General features: G+C 43.4%; 1 protein-coding gene across 2 annotated transcripts in view; it reads left to right on the forward strand.

The window, feature by feature from the left end:
- Positions 1-14,101, forward strand: part of FAT3 (FAT atypical cadherin 3) — a 430,327-nt gene that overhangs the window by 187,915 nt on the left and 228,311 nt on the right. For both annotated transcript variants that reach the window (XM_014958334.1, XM_014958335.1), the window contains exon 3: positions 12,811-13,125. In XM_014958334.1, coding sequence (XP_014813820.1) covers positions 12,811-13,125 — 315 coding nt within the window. The remainder of the gene's footprint in view (positions 1-12,810; positions 13,126-14,101) is intronic.

Consider the following 14,101-nt stretch of genomic DNA (forward strand, 5'->3'; position numbering starts at 1 on the left):
TGTATGCAAAGCCAGTGTGATACAGAGGAAAAACTTACATTTTCTATACCTAGGGGACTTCTGCAAATGGGTCTAGATGAGATGTCACGTTTCAGTGCATTCAGTCTGTGTTTCACAGTGAAAAGAGAAGCGTGTTGCCTTGCGAAACAGCAATGTTCTGCTACAGCATCATGGACAATATTGACAAAGTGTATACTGTCTGGAGAGCCCTTATCCACTGGAAAATTCACTCAAAGAAGCACAAGGGCAATCGATTGTTCTTACAAAGCCACAAGGGTGGCTGCCTGAGAGCCTCTTCTACTCTGAGAGTTTCTCCTCAAGCACGGAAAGGGAACAGGTTGTTCAGTGCCTGCCCCCCTACCATGGTACATCCCACCGTGTGCTCAGCCTAGACAGAAGCAGTGGACATTGCTTCGGGCTCACTGGTGGCCATGGCCAGCAGATGTGCTGCTTCTAATACCTTGCATGCATCTCCAGAAAAGGCTCTTCAGTTCCTTGCATGCCCTCATACATGACAGTGAGAAGATACCAGGAGCTGTTTTTTCACTCTGTGTATCAGCCTTCCAGTACCTGAAGGGAGCCTACATGAAGGGTGGGGAGAACCTGTTTAGAAAGGCCTGCAGTGACAGGATGAGGGGCAATGGCTTCAAGCTGGAGGGGAACAGATTTAGATTGGAGATTAGGAGGGGGTTCTTTACTGTGAGGGTAGTGGAGCACTGGAACAGGTTGCCCAGGGAGGTGGTTGAGGCCCCTTCCCTGGAGATATTCAAGGTGAGGCTCGATGAGGCCCTGGGCAACCTGGTCTAGGTGGGGGTGTCCCAGCTGACTGCGGGGAGGTCGGACTAGATGACCTTTGGAGGTCCCTTCCGGCCTGGGCAATTCTATGATTCTATGATTTTCTCCCCTCTGTGGGGATGGCAATGTAGATGCTGTTGGGACAACAAAACAGTGATGGCAGGAGTGGAGCTGGGCAGGTTGGGAGCACTGCAACAGCCCAGCCCCATCCAGTGAACCTCCTGTCTCCAAGCTCCTCGGGGAAAACAACTGGACAGCTTTCACAGATCCATAGTGATTAAGGCCAGAAAAGACCAGATCATTTGGTTTCATTATTTTTATATTGCTGTCTATTAGATGTCACTTTTGTACCTCTTTACTGAGTGATCTTCCTCTGACTGAAGTGTAGCATACATTTGCCACAAAATGTTTCTCCCCCAACAGCTTGTAGCCCTCATTTGCAGATGTCTAGAGATAGGAAGAAATTATTCTGGGAATTAATCACCCGCTTAAGAAAAATAAATAATAAAGAAGGATATCAAGCTGATTGCTAATTTTATTTTTCCTGGCTTCAGTTTCCAGTCATTAGATGTTGCTCCACCTTATTTTGTTAGATTAAAGAGCCCTTTACTTCCCAGTAATATTTCCCCATGAACTTTACATGGATTTTCTAATCAAGTTGCCTCTCCATCTTCTTTTTAATAAGCTTAGCAGATTGAAATCTTAAACTATTTTACTGTAAATCACTGTCTCTGCTCCTCATACTGTTTCTGGAGCTCTTTTCTTTAATCTTCTCCAATTTTTTTACGTGCCTGGTAAAGCAGACTCCAGAGTCATGCTCAGTACCTCCAAGGAGAGGAAACACGGCTGTGCCACGCAGGGGGGTCAAATGTGTGTCACGCTCCCAGCTTCCCTGCAGTGTTCATGTTCAAGCGCAGCGTGGCTATTAAACCCTGTCAGAGGTACTTTTTCTCTCCTTTTTTGACGACTCCTCTGGGTTTATCTTTGAGTAGAGAGGAAGATAAAGGCAGATTTCAGGGTTAATGTTACCCTTTTCGTAGGGTTGCCCATTTGCTGTGGACTGAAAGAAACAGCAACAAAGGCAGAAAAAAAAGTTGACTCTGTTTCCAGGATCATGTATTATAATACCCTATTTCCAGTAATATATATATAAATAGAAGGTGAAAGACATTTACCAACTGGAAAATTCACAGTAGTCCCTTGTCTGCTCTGGCCAACCATCCCAGGCTGGCAATCCTCAGTGCTGAGATCCATCAGAAGAGCCAGTGCCTGTTTATGTTGTTCTTGAGCCTGGGTAGGGTCTGCATTGTCTTCCTCGATAGGCTTGTTCTTCAGGGCAGTTCAACAGCTGAAGCAGATTGGCACAGATTTTGTAGAAGGATTCCCAAAACCCTTCATATCCATCCCTACATACCGTAGGCAGTACAAAAGATACAGAGCTCCGTGTAAAGCAAGAGGACCTTGCACAGAAGTCCCTTGCTAGGACTTTTATCAGGTTCCTTTTGAGAATGCTTGCCTTTTTTTCTCCATCTCTTCTTCTGCCTCAGCTTTGCTCTGCTTCTGATCTCGTTTCTAAAATAACCGGGAGCAAACCCTTCTTTTTAAAATAGTTTCCCAGTCCTCCCAGCAGAGGACATACGGGTCGACTTTGATCTCTTTATTAATCTACTAAAGAGAACGTACAGAAAATCTGGGTTACTCTGGGCATTAGCCAGACCCTTTGAGAAAAAAAATGCCTCTGTACAAATGGGATATTATCGAGGTTTGACAGCTTTCATCCTTGGTGCTACCATTTCTGCTGGTACCATTCCCCCCTTTGGTTTGGTTGAGAAGACTGAAGAGGTGGGCACAAGCGATGCAAGAGTTCTGTAATCCCAGTGGTGCTCAGAAAACAAGGCAGAATTTGTTGTTTTCTGTGGGGAAAAACAGATACAGAGGGATAAATGCATACATAATATGGAGGAGAATTCACAGTCTGTAATTCATGTATAGCTGGAAACCCAGTAGCCACAAGTGCTTTTAAAAAAGGAAAAAAACCCAACAAAGTGATATCATCAAAAGATAACATGAACTGCTGTTCTTCTGAGTTACATTAAGCACGTGTTCCCATACCATATTTTCCTGCCAACGTATATAAAAGCATGAGGTATCTGAATTCTGCATGGCACCTGGCACAGTGCAAAATTGCACTATTAATTTGCTTTTTTTGCCACTTTGGCTGAAAAGTTGAGCCTGTGCCTGTACAGCGAATAGGAAAAAGTTGATCCCATAAATAGGCATTGTATTTTGGAGTGCCCCTGAGACCAAAGAGGAGGGATCTACCTGGGTAAAAGGGATGCCAGCAGCAGCCCACGCTCATAAAAGTTGAACGATGCGGCTCAAGACATGCAGGTTCACAGCACGTCCCATTTGTCAGAGCAGTGTCACGGTTTGTCCCATCGTTCTGAGGTACTTGTAGTGAGTAGGAAATGGTACGTGGCAGCGGTTTAGTCATTGCTGGGGCTTCACGGCTCCTCTCAGCCTGGTTTTACTGCAGGATTTTATTGCATTGTTTGGCAGTGATGGAGCGTGTTAAGCTTTGACAGAGATTATTCAAAAATGAGAGGGTTTCTTTATAGTATTTGTGCTTTTGAAGGCAATTTGATTCTTCCAGAGTTGTCCATTGTGTATTTTTTGTTTAGCCATGTAAGATTATTTTTTTTTCCACCCAAGCAAAATATATTAGAGGAAGATGAATATGGATATTTCTTTAAATAAGTAGAGGGATGTGATGGAAGATACAGAAACCTTAATAAAGCCTAGTCAGGTGAAAATGTTGGCACATCTTATTTCATTTCATTCATAAATAGAAGAAGATAGAGAATTTATTTGAATAAGCCTTTGGTTCAGTGTCTTGATGATGTATTTGGAGAATTGCTCTGAAATTGATGTGTAAGTGACCTTGAAGATGTCGTAATTAAGTGATAGCTCATTTTGATGTGAAGTTGTAAGCCTTCCCCCTCCCCAAATAAAGCAAGCAAAGGAAACCAGCAGCATTTAATTTGAGTCATTTAAAGGTAAAGAAGGAAGAATCTCACCTCAAAACAAAAAATATAAGTAATCTGAAAGGTCAAGCACCTAATTTGAGATGTGCCTCTATTTCGCTGCCATTAAGATGCTGCTTTACTGGGAAGTCTGCCCTTGTGGTAGCAGCCTCGGTGTCTGCTTTGGGACACCAAGTGAACTATGAGAAAACCCAGTCCCTACAGTGGGTGGCACAGCTAATTTGATGTGAAACATTTACTCTTTGAATCACATCATTCAGATTGAACATTAGGAAAGAATTTTTCACTGAAAGAGTGATAGGGCATTGGAACAGGCTGCCCAGGGAGGTGGTGGAGTCACCATCCCTGGCTGTGTTTAAGGGCCGTTTAGATGCGGTACTGAGGGACATGGTGTAGGGGAGGACTTTGTAGAGTAGGGTAGATGGTTGGACTCGATGATCCCAAGGGTCTCTTCCAACCTAGATGATTCTATGATTCTATGATATAGATATATGAATATATATATATATGCACACTCTTCATATTTGTTGGTATTAATATATATGGATATATTATATATGCATAGATTCATATATTCATATATATGAATAGTGACACATATGTCAACATACATGTTTTTTAATTCTTACTCTTTTTATTTGAGGGGCCACTGGTCAGACCTAAACTTGATTATCACTTTTAATTAGTTGAAGTTCCCCTCTACCTGTAGCAAATGAAGTTATGTTTGTGTTTTGCAGCCTGAGGAAGGGCTGGCCAGGGTCTCTGCTCAGGCAGGACACCAGACCCAGCCTGGTGTCAAGGTCGTGCCTGTGCAGGCTGTGCTGATGGGGCTGTACCTGATTTAATGACTCCCTGCCAGTCCTGATCTGTAATCACACTGTGTATCCAAGGCACACGAGTATCCCTGACTTCGACTGGGCTGTTGGCTGGCCCAAGACCTCAAAGGCACTTTCCATACATACCTGATCTGGATTTCAGACCAACTGGCTGTGCTTGGTCCAAACCATTGCATGGTGGTGGTTTCTTCCATGGGCACAAGCAGTTTTACAGCCCCTCTGCACACCCAGTGCCGTGCACAGAACAGCGGCCGTGCTCCCCCTTTGGAAAGAGCCCACACTTGAAATTGCCCCTGAAACACATGGTGACTTGTCCTGTCCAGTAAGAGTCGTGAACCTGTACGTTATCTACCTGCTTGTCTATTACATGTGGATGTACTACATTAGTTAACATGTGGAATGTCCTTGTCACCATCCTGGCTGGTTGTATTCATAATAACGTGTGTAATAACACGGTAAAAAGTATATTTGCAGGCTAATACAGTGTCGGTGGAAATAAAATTGCTGAGGATTGGCTTTCTAATTCTCTTTTACTGCTCTGGGAACTCAGACATAATATTCACTACAGAAACTGCATTTTAAGGTAACAGTAAATTTGTACATTCAAAACATCAGTAAAAAAAGGTAAAATTAAAAGTTAAGCCCTAGACAGGAATGTTAGCTTTCTTGCATTTTTTGACAAGCATGGTTTATTATATATGTTTTCCATTTGAACCAGACAAAAGAATATTAGGAAGTTCTAGGTATGTATAGCCTAACAAAGTTAATATTGCTTTTGGACTCCTTCCTGGGCATGATCTAATCTCCATTTAAGTCAATGGGGATATTTCCATTCGCTTCAATAGGAGCCGGGTTTGTGTTTTAATATGCATTAAAGCCTGCGAAATTTGTGCAATAAAATAAAAACAGGAGGCCACACTTTGCACAGTGGGGGGGCTTAAATGAAAGCCCTGAAATAGCGTTTAATCACCAAAGTAAGGAGCCTGATTTTCAAAGCTGCCGGCTGGGAGCGGCGGGGGGGATGAGCGATAGGTCTCCTTCATGCTCCGGTTGAGTTTGTGGCTGATGCGATACCGCTGCCCGTGTTCAGAGCTGGCACCGGTGATTCACGGCTCCAGAAGGCTTTAAAAAGGGGTGAATATAAAGTATGGTTTATTCTGATTTCCCACTGGCTTCGGTGGCCCCAGTGTGCTGAATCGGTCTGGCATCGGTGCTCAGGTTCACATCTTCGTTACGCTAAAACTGTTTAATCCTGTGGGTTATATTTACAGTTTACCCTTAATGGAAATACCGAAATAAGTATCTCCTAAAAGAGGTATGCGCTGATGTTATACACACAGAGCCATTCTATGTGAAGGACCTAAATAAAAAAATATATGGGCTAGGTGTAATGTTAGCTTTCTTGAAATCATAAATTTTCTTCCTTAATTGGGTGTGAAATTCCTGTCTACAAATCATGCCATTTTGGTTGATTTTATGTTCATTGGTTTGATGAATAATGGGTCTGCAGTATTTTTAAACTTTTCCTGCCTACGATAGCTCTCTGCTAAGTGTCCTTCAAAAATCACATATTTTCTTAATGCAAGGAATCCGGATTAGCTCTAACATTTGCATTTATACTCACAAATGACGTGTGGGGGCAGAATCTGACCAGAGCTTGGGGTCAGGAGCGTGGGCAGGCAGATGTAAATCCTTCATCTTGGTGTAGCTGGAGGAGGTGTGTAAGCTCTTTCTTCTCCCTGTGTGTTTTAGACCAACAAATTTTGGAAAAAAAAAAAAAAAAAGGTATTGGATGTTTCTGGGGAAACTGATGTGTGAGACTATCTGTATGAGAACTTTCTGGTTCTGACTTGGTAAATGGGAAACTGCTCAAAACAAGGGTGGCAGGCAGATGTAAATCCTTCATCTTGGTGTAGCTGGAGGAGGTGTGTAAGCTCTTTCTTCTCCCTGTGTGTTTTAGACCAACAAATTTTGGAAAAAAAAAAAAAAAAAAGGTTATGATTCAAGTATTTTCTTCTAAAGCTGTGTTTATTATTTTTTTCCCAGCGAGGCAATGCAAGTGAGGACCTTTGGCTGACGGCTCGTGACAAGCAAGGTGGTGTGTTTACTGCCATGAGACTCGCGGAGTCTTTGATGAGGGTCATGAATAATTAGTAGCATTTCAGAATCAGTGACTTTTTCTTTTCTTCCTTTGAGGGATGAAACAGAGCCCCGAGTACTTTGCTGTCAGAAGGCATTCCTGACTTCCTCATTCCTGTAGTTTTAATTTGGGGACAAACAGGCTTCTACTTTGTGGCTGGTTTGTGCTGATCCCCTTTGTTTTGGATCTGGAGGAGGGAGAGGCAGACTAGGGCTCAAGAAATGTGGTTTTATCACACTTTGCATGGCAGAAGCTGACGTGGCCTTTGCCCCAGGGGCTGGAGTCAGGAAAGTGCATCCATCACCCTCAGTCCTTCAGTCACCTTAAAGATTATGTATTTTTTATAGCTACTTTAACCTCTAAACCTTGCATTTGCACTAGCAAGGAGCTGGATTTGGGTGGGAAGGGGCATGCTGCACGCTGGCAGCTGGGAACATCTGGGGGTGGGCTGCTGGAGTGTCACCTCCATCCCGTGTTTCAGCTTGTGCTGAGGACAACTTCTGCCTTTGCTTTTTCCCACTCCTCCTTCTCCGACTCTGTGGCCACTCCTGGGTCAGGCCCTGGGAATAAGTGAGCTGTTCACTTTATTTGGCTTTCCTGATTTCCCAGGCTGAGATGCAGATTTGTGCAATTGCCTCATATTCCTGAAAAAGGGATGAGAAGAACAAGTATCAGCTTGTCATTGAGGCTCTTGTCAATTGAAAGACTGAGCTGATGGTGCTAAGCAGGTTGTCCCCCTGCAAAACCACTGCAGTATTATGAAAAAGAGATAATAAAGGGATTTTCTGTAGGACTTCTGTGTGACAGAAGTTTTTGGAAGTGCAGCAGATACTTCCACATCAATCCTCTTTCTGTCTGTGGAGGAACCTCCCAGCATTTTGTTTGTTGTTTGCTGAAACTGAGGCTTAATTACACTGGCAACTTTTATAACAGACTAACGACTCACTCAGCAAAATCACATGCAACATTATTGTTTGCATCTAGGCCTATAACTTGGCCAGAGGAATAGATTATATTGTCTTGCCTCAGTACCAAGATCCCAAAAGATGGGAGATCCTGGCCCGACCCTGGCAAGCGGTTGCTCCTGCCAGATATCCTCTTCCTTCGGTATTTGCACTCTCCTTTTTCTGCCATTGACTCCCAGCCATCAGACCTTGATTTGCTTTTCTCAGCTAGATTAAAGAGCCTCGTTACTCTCCTCTGACATTTCCTTGCCCGGCTTCTTACGGACCACCAAGTTGTCTTTTAATCTTGCCTTGAAAAAAAACCTAAACAGAATTGAACTCCTTTCAATGTTTGCGCTATTGAGAGTATTCATGAAGGATGGTCTGACTTTTAGGAGGAACATATGTGTGAGGCAGATATCCATGGCGATGGGCACCTATGTAAACACCCAGGCTGACAGCTCCAGTAAACACTCTCTTGCAGAGCTGTGGCAGGTCCATTCATCACATGACCTATACACAAAGTACTGTCAAACGCATAAGGTAAACAAACAGGGGGCAAAAAAGAGGTGAGGAAAGAAATAATGCCTTTCTCTAATCCTTTTTTGTTTTAAGAGCTTCTCATGGCTATAGTAAATACATAAGTTTCAGATATTTCTGAGTGGACCACGTCATTTGAAGTGGTCTGCTGAGAGATGTGCAGCAAATCAGGGGGAGAGGAAGGAGAAAAATCCAGTTTGCAGATTCTTTGTCCACTTTAATAGCCACTAGTTTCTCACCCCTTTTTTTTTTGCCTTTGCCCTTCATAAGGCAATGTCTCCGTGTGTGCCACTTACAGGAGCCATACAGAAAACATTATCCCATTATTTTCCCAGGGAAGGAGGGAAAACAAGCCTTTAAGAGAAACAAGCACACAACCTTTGCATTGCTGGCACATTGCCGAGCCCAAGGGCTGCACTTCATTTACATATAAATGTGCCCAGGATTTTAATCAGCGATTAATGCACTCTGTTGTTATTTTTCACTTACAGTGTTCGTAATGCACGTGGTGCTTGGCGAGTTGCACAGGGCGAATGTGCTTGGAGGAATGCGGTGGCAGGCGTATCGTATCGGTGGCACCGCTTTTTGGATTGATGGCTGGCTTTATTTCTGAGGCTGCCCCGGGCCAGAGGAAGTGCTGGCTTCAGCCCTTCAGGGATACTGCAAAATCTGGCTGAGGGCAACATAAAGGGCTGGCTGTACAGGCTGCTTGGTTAGATTTCAGCTGCCTCATGGAGAAATGCAGTAAGTGCTTCCATGGCACAGCGTCCCAGTGGATGGGAACATCTGTTTTTTCTGTCTCGTTCGGAAGTGCATCTGCAAAATCCTGGAACTTTTTCTTTTTTAATCACTTTGAAATTTTCATGATCTCTGCTGGTGCTTCTTCTTCCTTCTTGATTTGTTTAGCTCAGGCGTCATCACCTTGTTCATGTTTCTTTTCTAATTAGCAGGCAGCTGGGAAGAGCGCACCACAAAAGCTGTCTGCGAAAAGCTTTAGAGCTGCTCCCAAAGGCCTTTCCTCCCCTCTGCTCTTCTGGCCCTGAAAACAAAGTTCTGTCTTTCTTTTGTATCTTTTCATATCTATAAGCTTTGAAGTGAGGTCTTTTCTGAATTTGTTGTGGTCACATCCAGGGATATTCTTGGCCTTTCCCATAATTTCACTCAGCTAAAGTGAGTGAGAGCCTACCTATGGACTTCCCCAGGGAATATTTTGTGGCTCCTGATGCCAGGTCTATCAGCCTTTTTGCTTTCGTGCCATAATGTTAAATAAGTAGTGCAGATAATTAAGTGTCATCACTAGTTTTCAGTATTAACACCTCATATGATGATGAAGTTTGACACCCGTCTAGAAGGGGTCACCCATAGCTATGGAGAGAGATTGGTTAACTATTTTTGGGCAGCATGTTTATTCCTGTGGGTACTAACTTTAGACTCATATTTGGGTAGACAGCAAGGAGGCATTTTGTGCAGGACACTTGAGAGCTCAGTAGAAGGCGTTCCCAGGGCAATGGAAGGGTTTCTAGGTGGAAAACCTGGCAGCGAACAAAGACCTTCTTCCTATTTATCAAACTGCTGTGTGGTGGTGACAGGTGAAATGACAAGACATATTGAGCAAAAGGAATTAATTTATATCTAGAACCTTTTAATAAATCAAAAGTCAAAAGAAGAACTAGCGTAGCAGACCCGTTGGCAGTTGCTAACACTTGTTCAATGATCCTTTCCTTCTAAAATACAGAAACGGAAAGTAACTGTTGCCATGAGTCATAAAATGAAGGAACGACTCAGAAGATAGATTTATTATCAGCTCACTATTAGTGAAATTCAGCTTCATAAACAGGGGTTAATCTGCTAAAACCTCTTGTGCTCTCACTGGGGGAAAACCCTACGTATTTAAATTTTTTTTTCAAAGATCTAAAATAATTCTTCATGTCTTCTGAATAAATCAACAACTCTAGGAGCACTGATGTTCATCTTTTTTGCCTCATCCTTGCCCACATGGATTTTATTTATTTATTTCTACGGGGTGTCATTTATTATGGGCGCTTCTCATCCCTGCGATGTAATTTCTTTTCTGGACTTCTAGGCATTTTCATCACAGTTCACTACATATTTCACCCATGTTTCTACAGAAAGTCATTACGTAGCACAGGCTGCTGTCGACAAGAATATTTAGAATACACTCTGCCTTTGTCATCCAGTGCTGCGTTTCTCACCTTTGTTGGATGAATAATATACCTGAGCAGGAAGGACGTGGATCTGATGTTACTAGAAAAATACCTAAGCCATGTCTGGAACCGGTCCTTTCCCCTTCCTCTCTATATAGTTGATCAAACACAATAAAAAAATTCCAAAGTTGAAAAAAAATACTTAGAAAATATTAAAAAAGGATATGTCCTATAAGACAGGTGGAAAAACATCAGACATCCCTGTAATGGTGTGGTGTCTTCTGTGCTGTCTCCTGCCCAGAGCAGAGTTGGATGGGGGATGTTGGGAACCAGGGTCTGACTCCTTGGGGATGGGCAGTGTCCCTTCTTGCTGGGTGGGCTTCTCTGTCATACACCAGGGGTGGTAGTCCCTTAGGACACAAGTTACATCCTTGGCCTCTTGCTGCTACGCCCTTATAAAAGCCATTTAGTAAGTTTGCCAGTAAACTTCAGTATAGATTGTGTTCTGCTGTGAAATGTCTGGGGAAGCTTGCACCAGGGCTGTTCGTATTGTTAGACATCAGAAGCTCTATCAGGACATCAAATCCATCCCTTCTGCCATTGTCTCAGCAGCCCAGGGCCATCATTTTCATGGCTGCTCTTCAAGAAATGAAATAGACTTACAACTTAAATTTAAAACCAAAGGTCTTATCTGAATCCAGTGTCATAAAGGGATTAATTGCTGGTATAATCTAAAAAGCCAGATTTGATGCATAGCTTGTAAGACTGAGGCTGAGGAATAATGCAGATAAATTACATCTGAACTTTACATACCACATTAAGAAGGATTCCCGATAGGACTGGCAAGGAGGATCCCTCCTTGGCAGCCCTTGCTCTGCAGAGTGCCTGGAGGGAGCCTGCGCCTTCCTGAGCAGTGTCCAAAGTCTGCCCAAAACACCTCTCTGCATATTCCAGTGTCTTTAAAGCTTTTCTGAGACTTCAGACTCTCATAGAAACTGTCAGTGCAGTCTGATACTTAAAAAAGCCAAACATGCACATCCCTTATTAGCTCTGATTTTACAGCAACCCTTTAGTCAGTAATTAACTGATAATGTTGTTCTAAGTAGCGTCAAGAGCATCTGAGACTAAATTGAGGTTTCTTATGTTCGTCTTGCCCTGCAACTTCTCCATTGGTTTCCATCTACTAATGACATGACTTGATGGCCTGCAAACTATTCTTTTTAGTATATCTCAAGCTTGAGATCCACTTGTCATCTGAGATTTAATAATACTATATTAAGAGATGAAAATTTTCGTGGTGTATATGTCGGAAAGTGCATTTGCTTATTTTGATGCTGGGGTGATTGTGTGTGTGGTGCTGGTGTACCTGATCCTCTGTGTATTCACAGTCAGTGCTCAAGTCAGTGGAGGTTTGGACTATGCAAATATGGGCAGGTCTTCCAGTGCTCATAGGTGTTTCTGGTTTAAAGGGCCCTAAATTTATTCTTACAAAAGTCATCGTGGTTTTGGTGTTTATTGCAGGATGAGGATGGATTTCTATATCACTTTAGGTGGAAATGAGATGGGTAGAAGTCCTTCATGGCAGGTACTGTGCAGGCATGGAGGTGGTGAGGTGGCAGGTGTCATGTATCTTTGTGTCTCTGTAGTATACAAACACACTTTCTCTTGTGGTTTCTTAGGACCAAGTAGGCAACCAACTTACATCAGTAGTAAGGTGGCCAAACCCTTCCTTCCTCTGTGGTAAAAGAAGGTATACTGTTTATCCAAGAGCTATTATGAGAGCTTTGGATTGCTTGTTATCCAAGATTTTGGCATTGTGCAGTGAGTGATCTCATTATTAAATTTACTGTCTATTTTCTAAACTTGAATGGCTTTATTTTAAATTGCCACCTAGGTCATTGTCTTTAGCAAGGATGCTGACAGGAGCTTGAAAAGAGAAACCACTTGTGCAGTTTATTGTCAGTGGTGATAGCCCTCACTACCAAGGTTTGTACAGGTTTGCATCAACAGCAGAAAATGGTGGTGTTTCTTCTGTTACACTGCTGGCTGCAGTCCCAGCAAAGAATTGGCTATGGCATTAGGACACTTATGAAGAGCCATCTTTTTACACACACACACACACACACACAAAGAGATGAATTTCCTGGGACAAAGGACTGAGATGTTGAGTAAGGTTCAATGCCTGAGTTCAAGTTTCTGGTTTTGTTTTATGTCTAACTTTAATTTTTCTAAGGGTAGAGCATTTGTTATGTGCTGAACACAATTCTGTAGTGCGGCCAGATCAAAATAGATGTGACATTTCATTGATCCTGTTCCTGAGATCCTGTGCTGCTTGTTCTTCTGCAGGAGTTATCTACACAGCAGATGTTCTTGACCGGGAGACGACCAGATCCTACTGGTTGACGGTGTATGCGACTGATCATGGTGTCGTCCCACTCTACACAACCATTGAAGTCTACATTGAAGTGGAGGATGTGAATGACAACGCTCCCCTCACCTCTGAACCCATCTATTACCCAGCCGTCATGGAAAACTCCCCGAAGGATGTATCTGTCATTCAGATCCAAGCCCAGGACCCTGACTCCAGCACGAATGAAAAACTGACTTACCGGATTACAAGTGGAAATCCCCAGAACTTCTTTGTAATCAATCCCAAAACAGGTAAGGAAATTCCGCTGCCTTATGGTGATGAGAAAATGCGATTTAAATATTTATCAGCTTGCTCCCCTCCAGGATACGCCGGCATTGCACTGCTTTCAAAACCTCTTGTTTTCTGGTTAGTAATGTGTCTCAAGCATCTTGTGTGTGTCTAAAGCATCCTCTTTTGTGTCTGTACCCGAGTGCACTGGCAGATGACGTGCTGCAGATGTGCTGCTGCAGCGATCGCTCTTCTCTAGGTCACCAAATAGCTTCCGGCTGTTGCCTCTTCCCCGTGTCTATAGGGATGAGACTTTGCTATACTGAGTCTGCAGAGCAATGCTAAGAAGCAGGTTCAAGCTGTTGCTCTTCACGGAGTGGTGTTTTGTCCTTTGTAAGCCGGCGTAGCAGCGCTGAAGTGAGTGGCATGATGGTTGTTGAGCACATGTAATTAGGCTCCGTATTACAGTAGCTGGATGTAATTCTACAGCTTTTTTTGTATAAAAAGACATTTTAGATCACCCAAAAGTCCCTCTAGCCATTAAAAAATAAACAACTGTATGCATTTGTATTGATTTGCGATAGCTGGGGACGTAGCCTGTGGGTACGGTGTCGCAGATACGGTGGTTCTAAGCTCGAGTGCTGTTGTTGGCTGGTGGTGGAGCATCATGCCCGTGCAGACCTGCTCTGCACATCTCTGTGGCCTCAGAGCCTTTGCTGAACCGGGTGTCCCAAGTGCCCGGTTGATGAAGCAATTGCCCCAGGAGACATAGCCCGAGGTCGTGGATGCTCTGCTGGGTGCCTACCTGTGCTTGGCCGCAGGTGTCCTCACTTTGGCTTTTACCTGGCTGTCCCTCACTCATCTGGCTGGTGGGGACCTTCCAGCATGGTCTGGAGCTAAAGAATCACAGCAATAGGCTGATCTTTATCAAAGTAATTCAGAGGATTCACGCAGCTCTCATGCTGGTTGTAATGTCCTGGTTTTGTTCTAGGGTTTATT

This window comes from Calidris pugnax, unplaced genomic scaffold (genome assembly GCF_001431845.1).
Source record: "Calidris pugnax isolate Ruff unplaced genomic scaffold, ASM143184v1 scaffold252, whole genome shotgun sequence".
NCBI classification, from domain to species: Eukaryota; Metazoa; Chordata; class Aves; order Charadriiformes; family Scolopacidae; genus Calidris; species Calidris pugnax.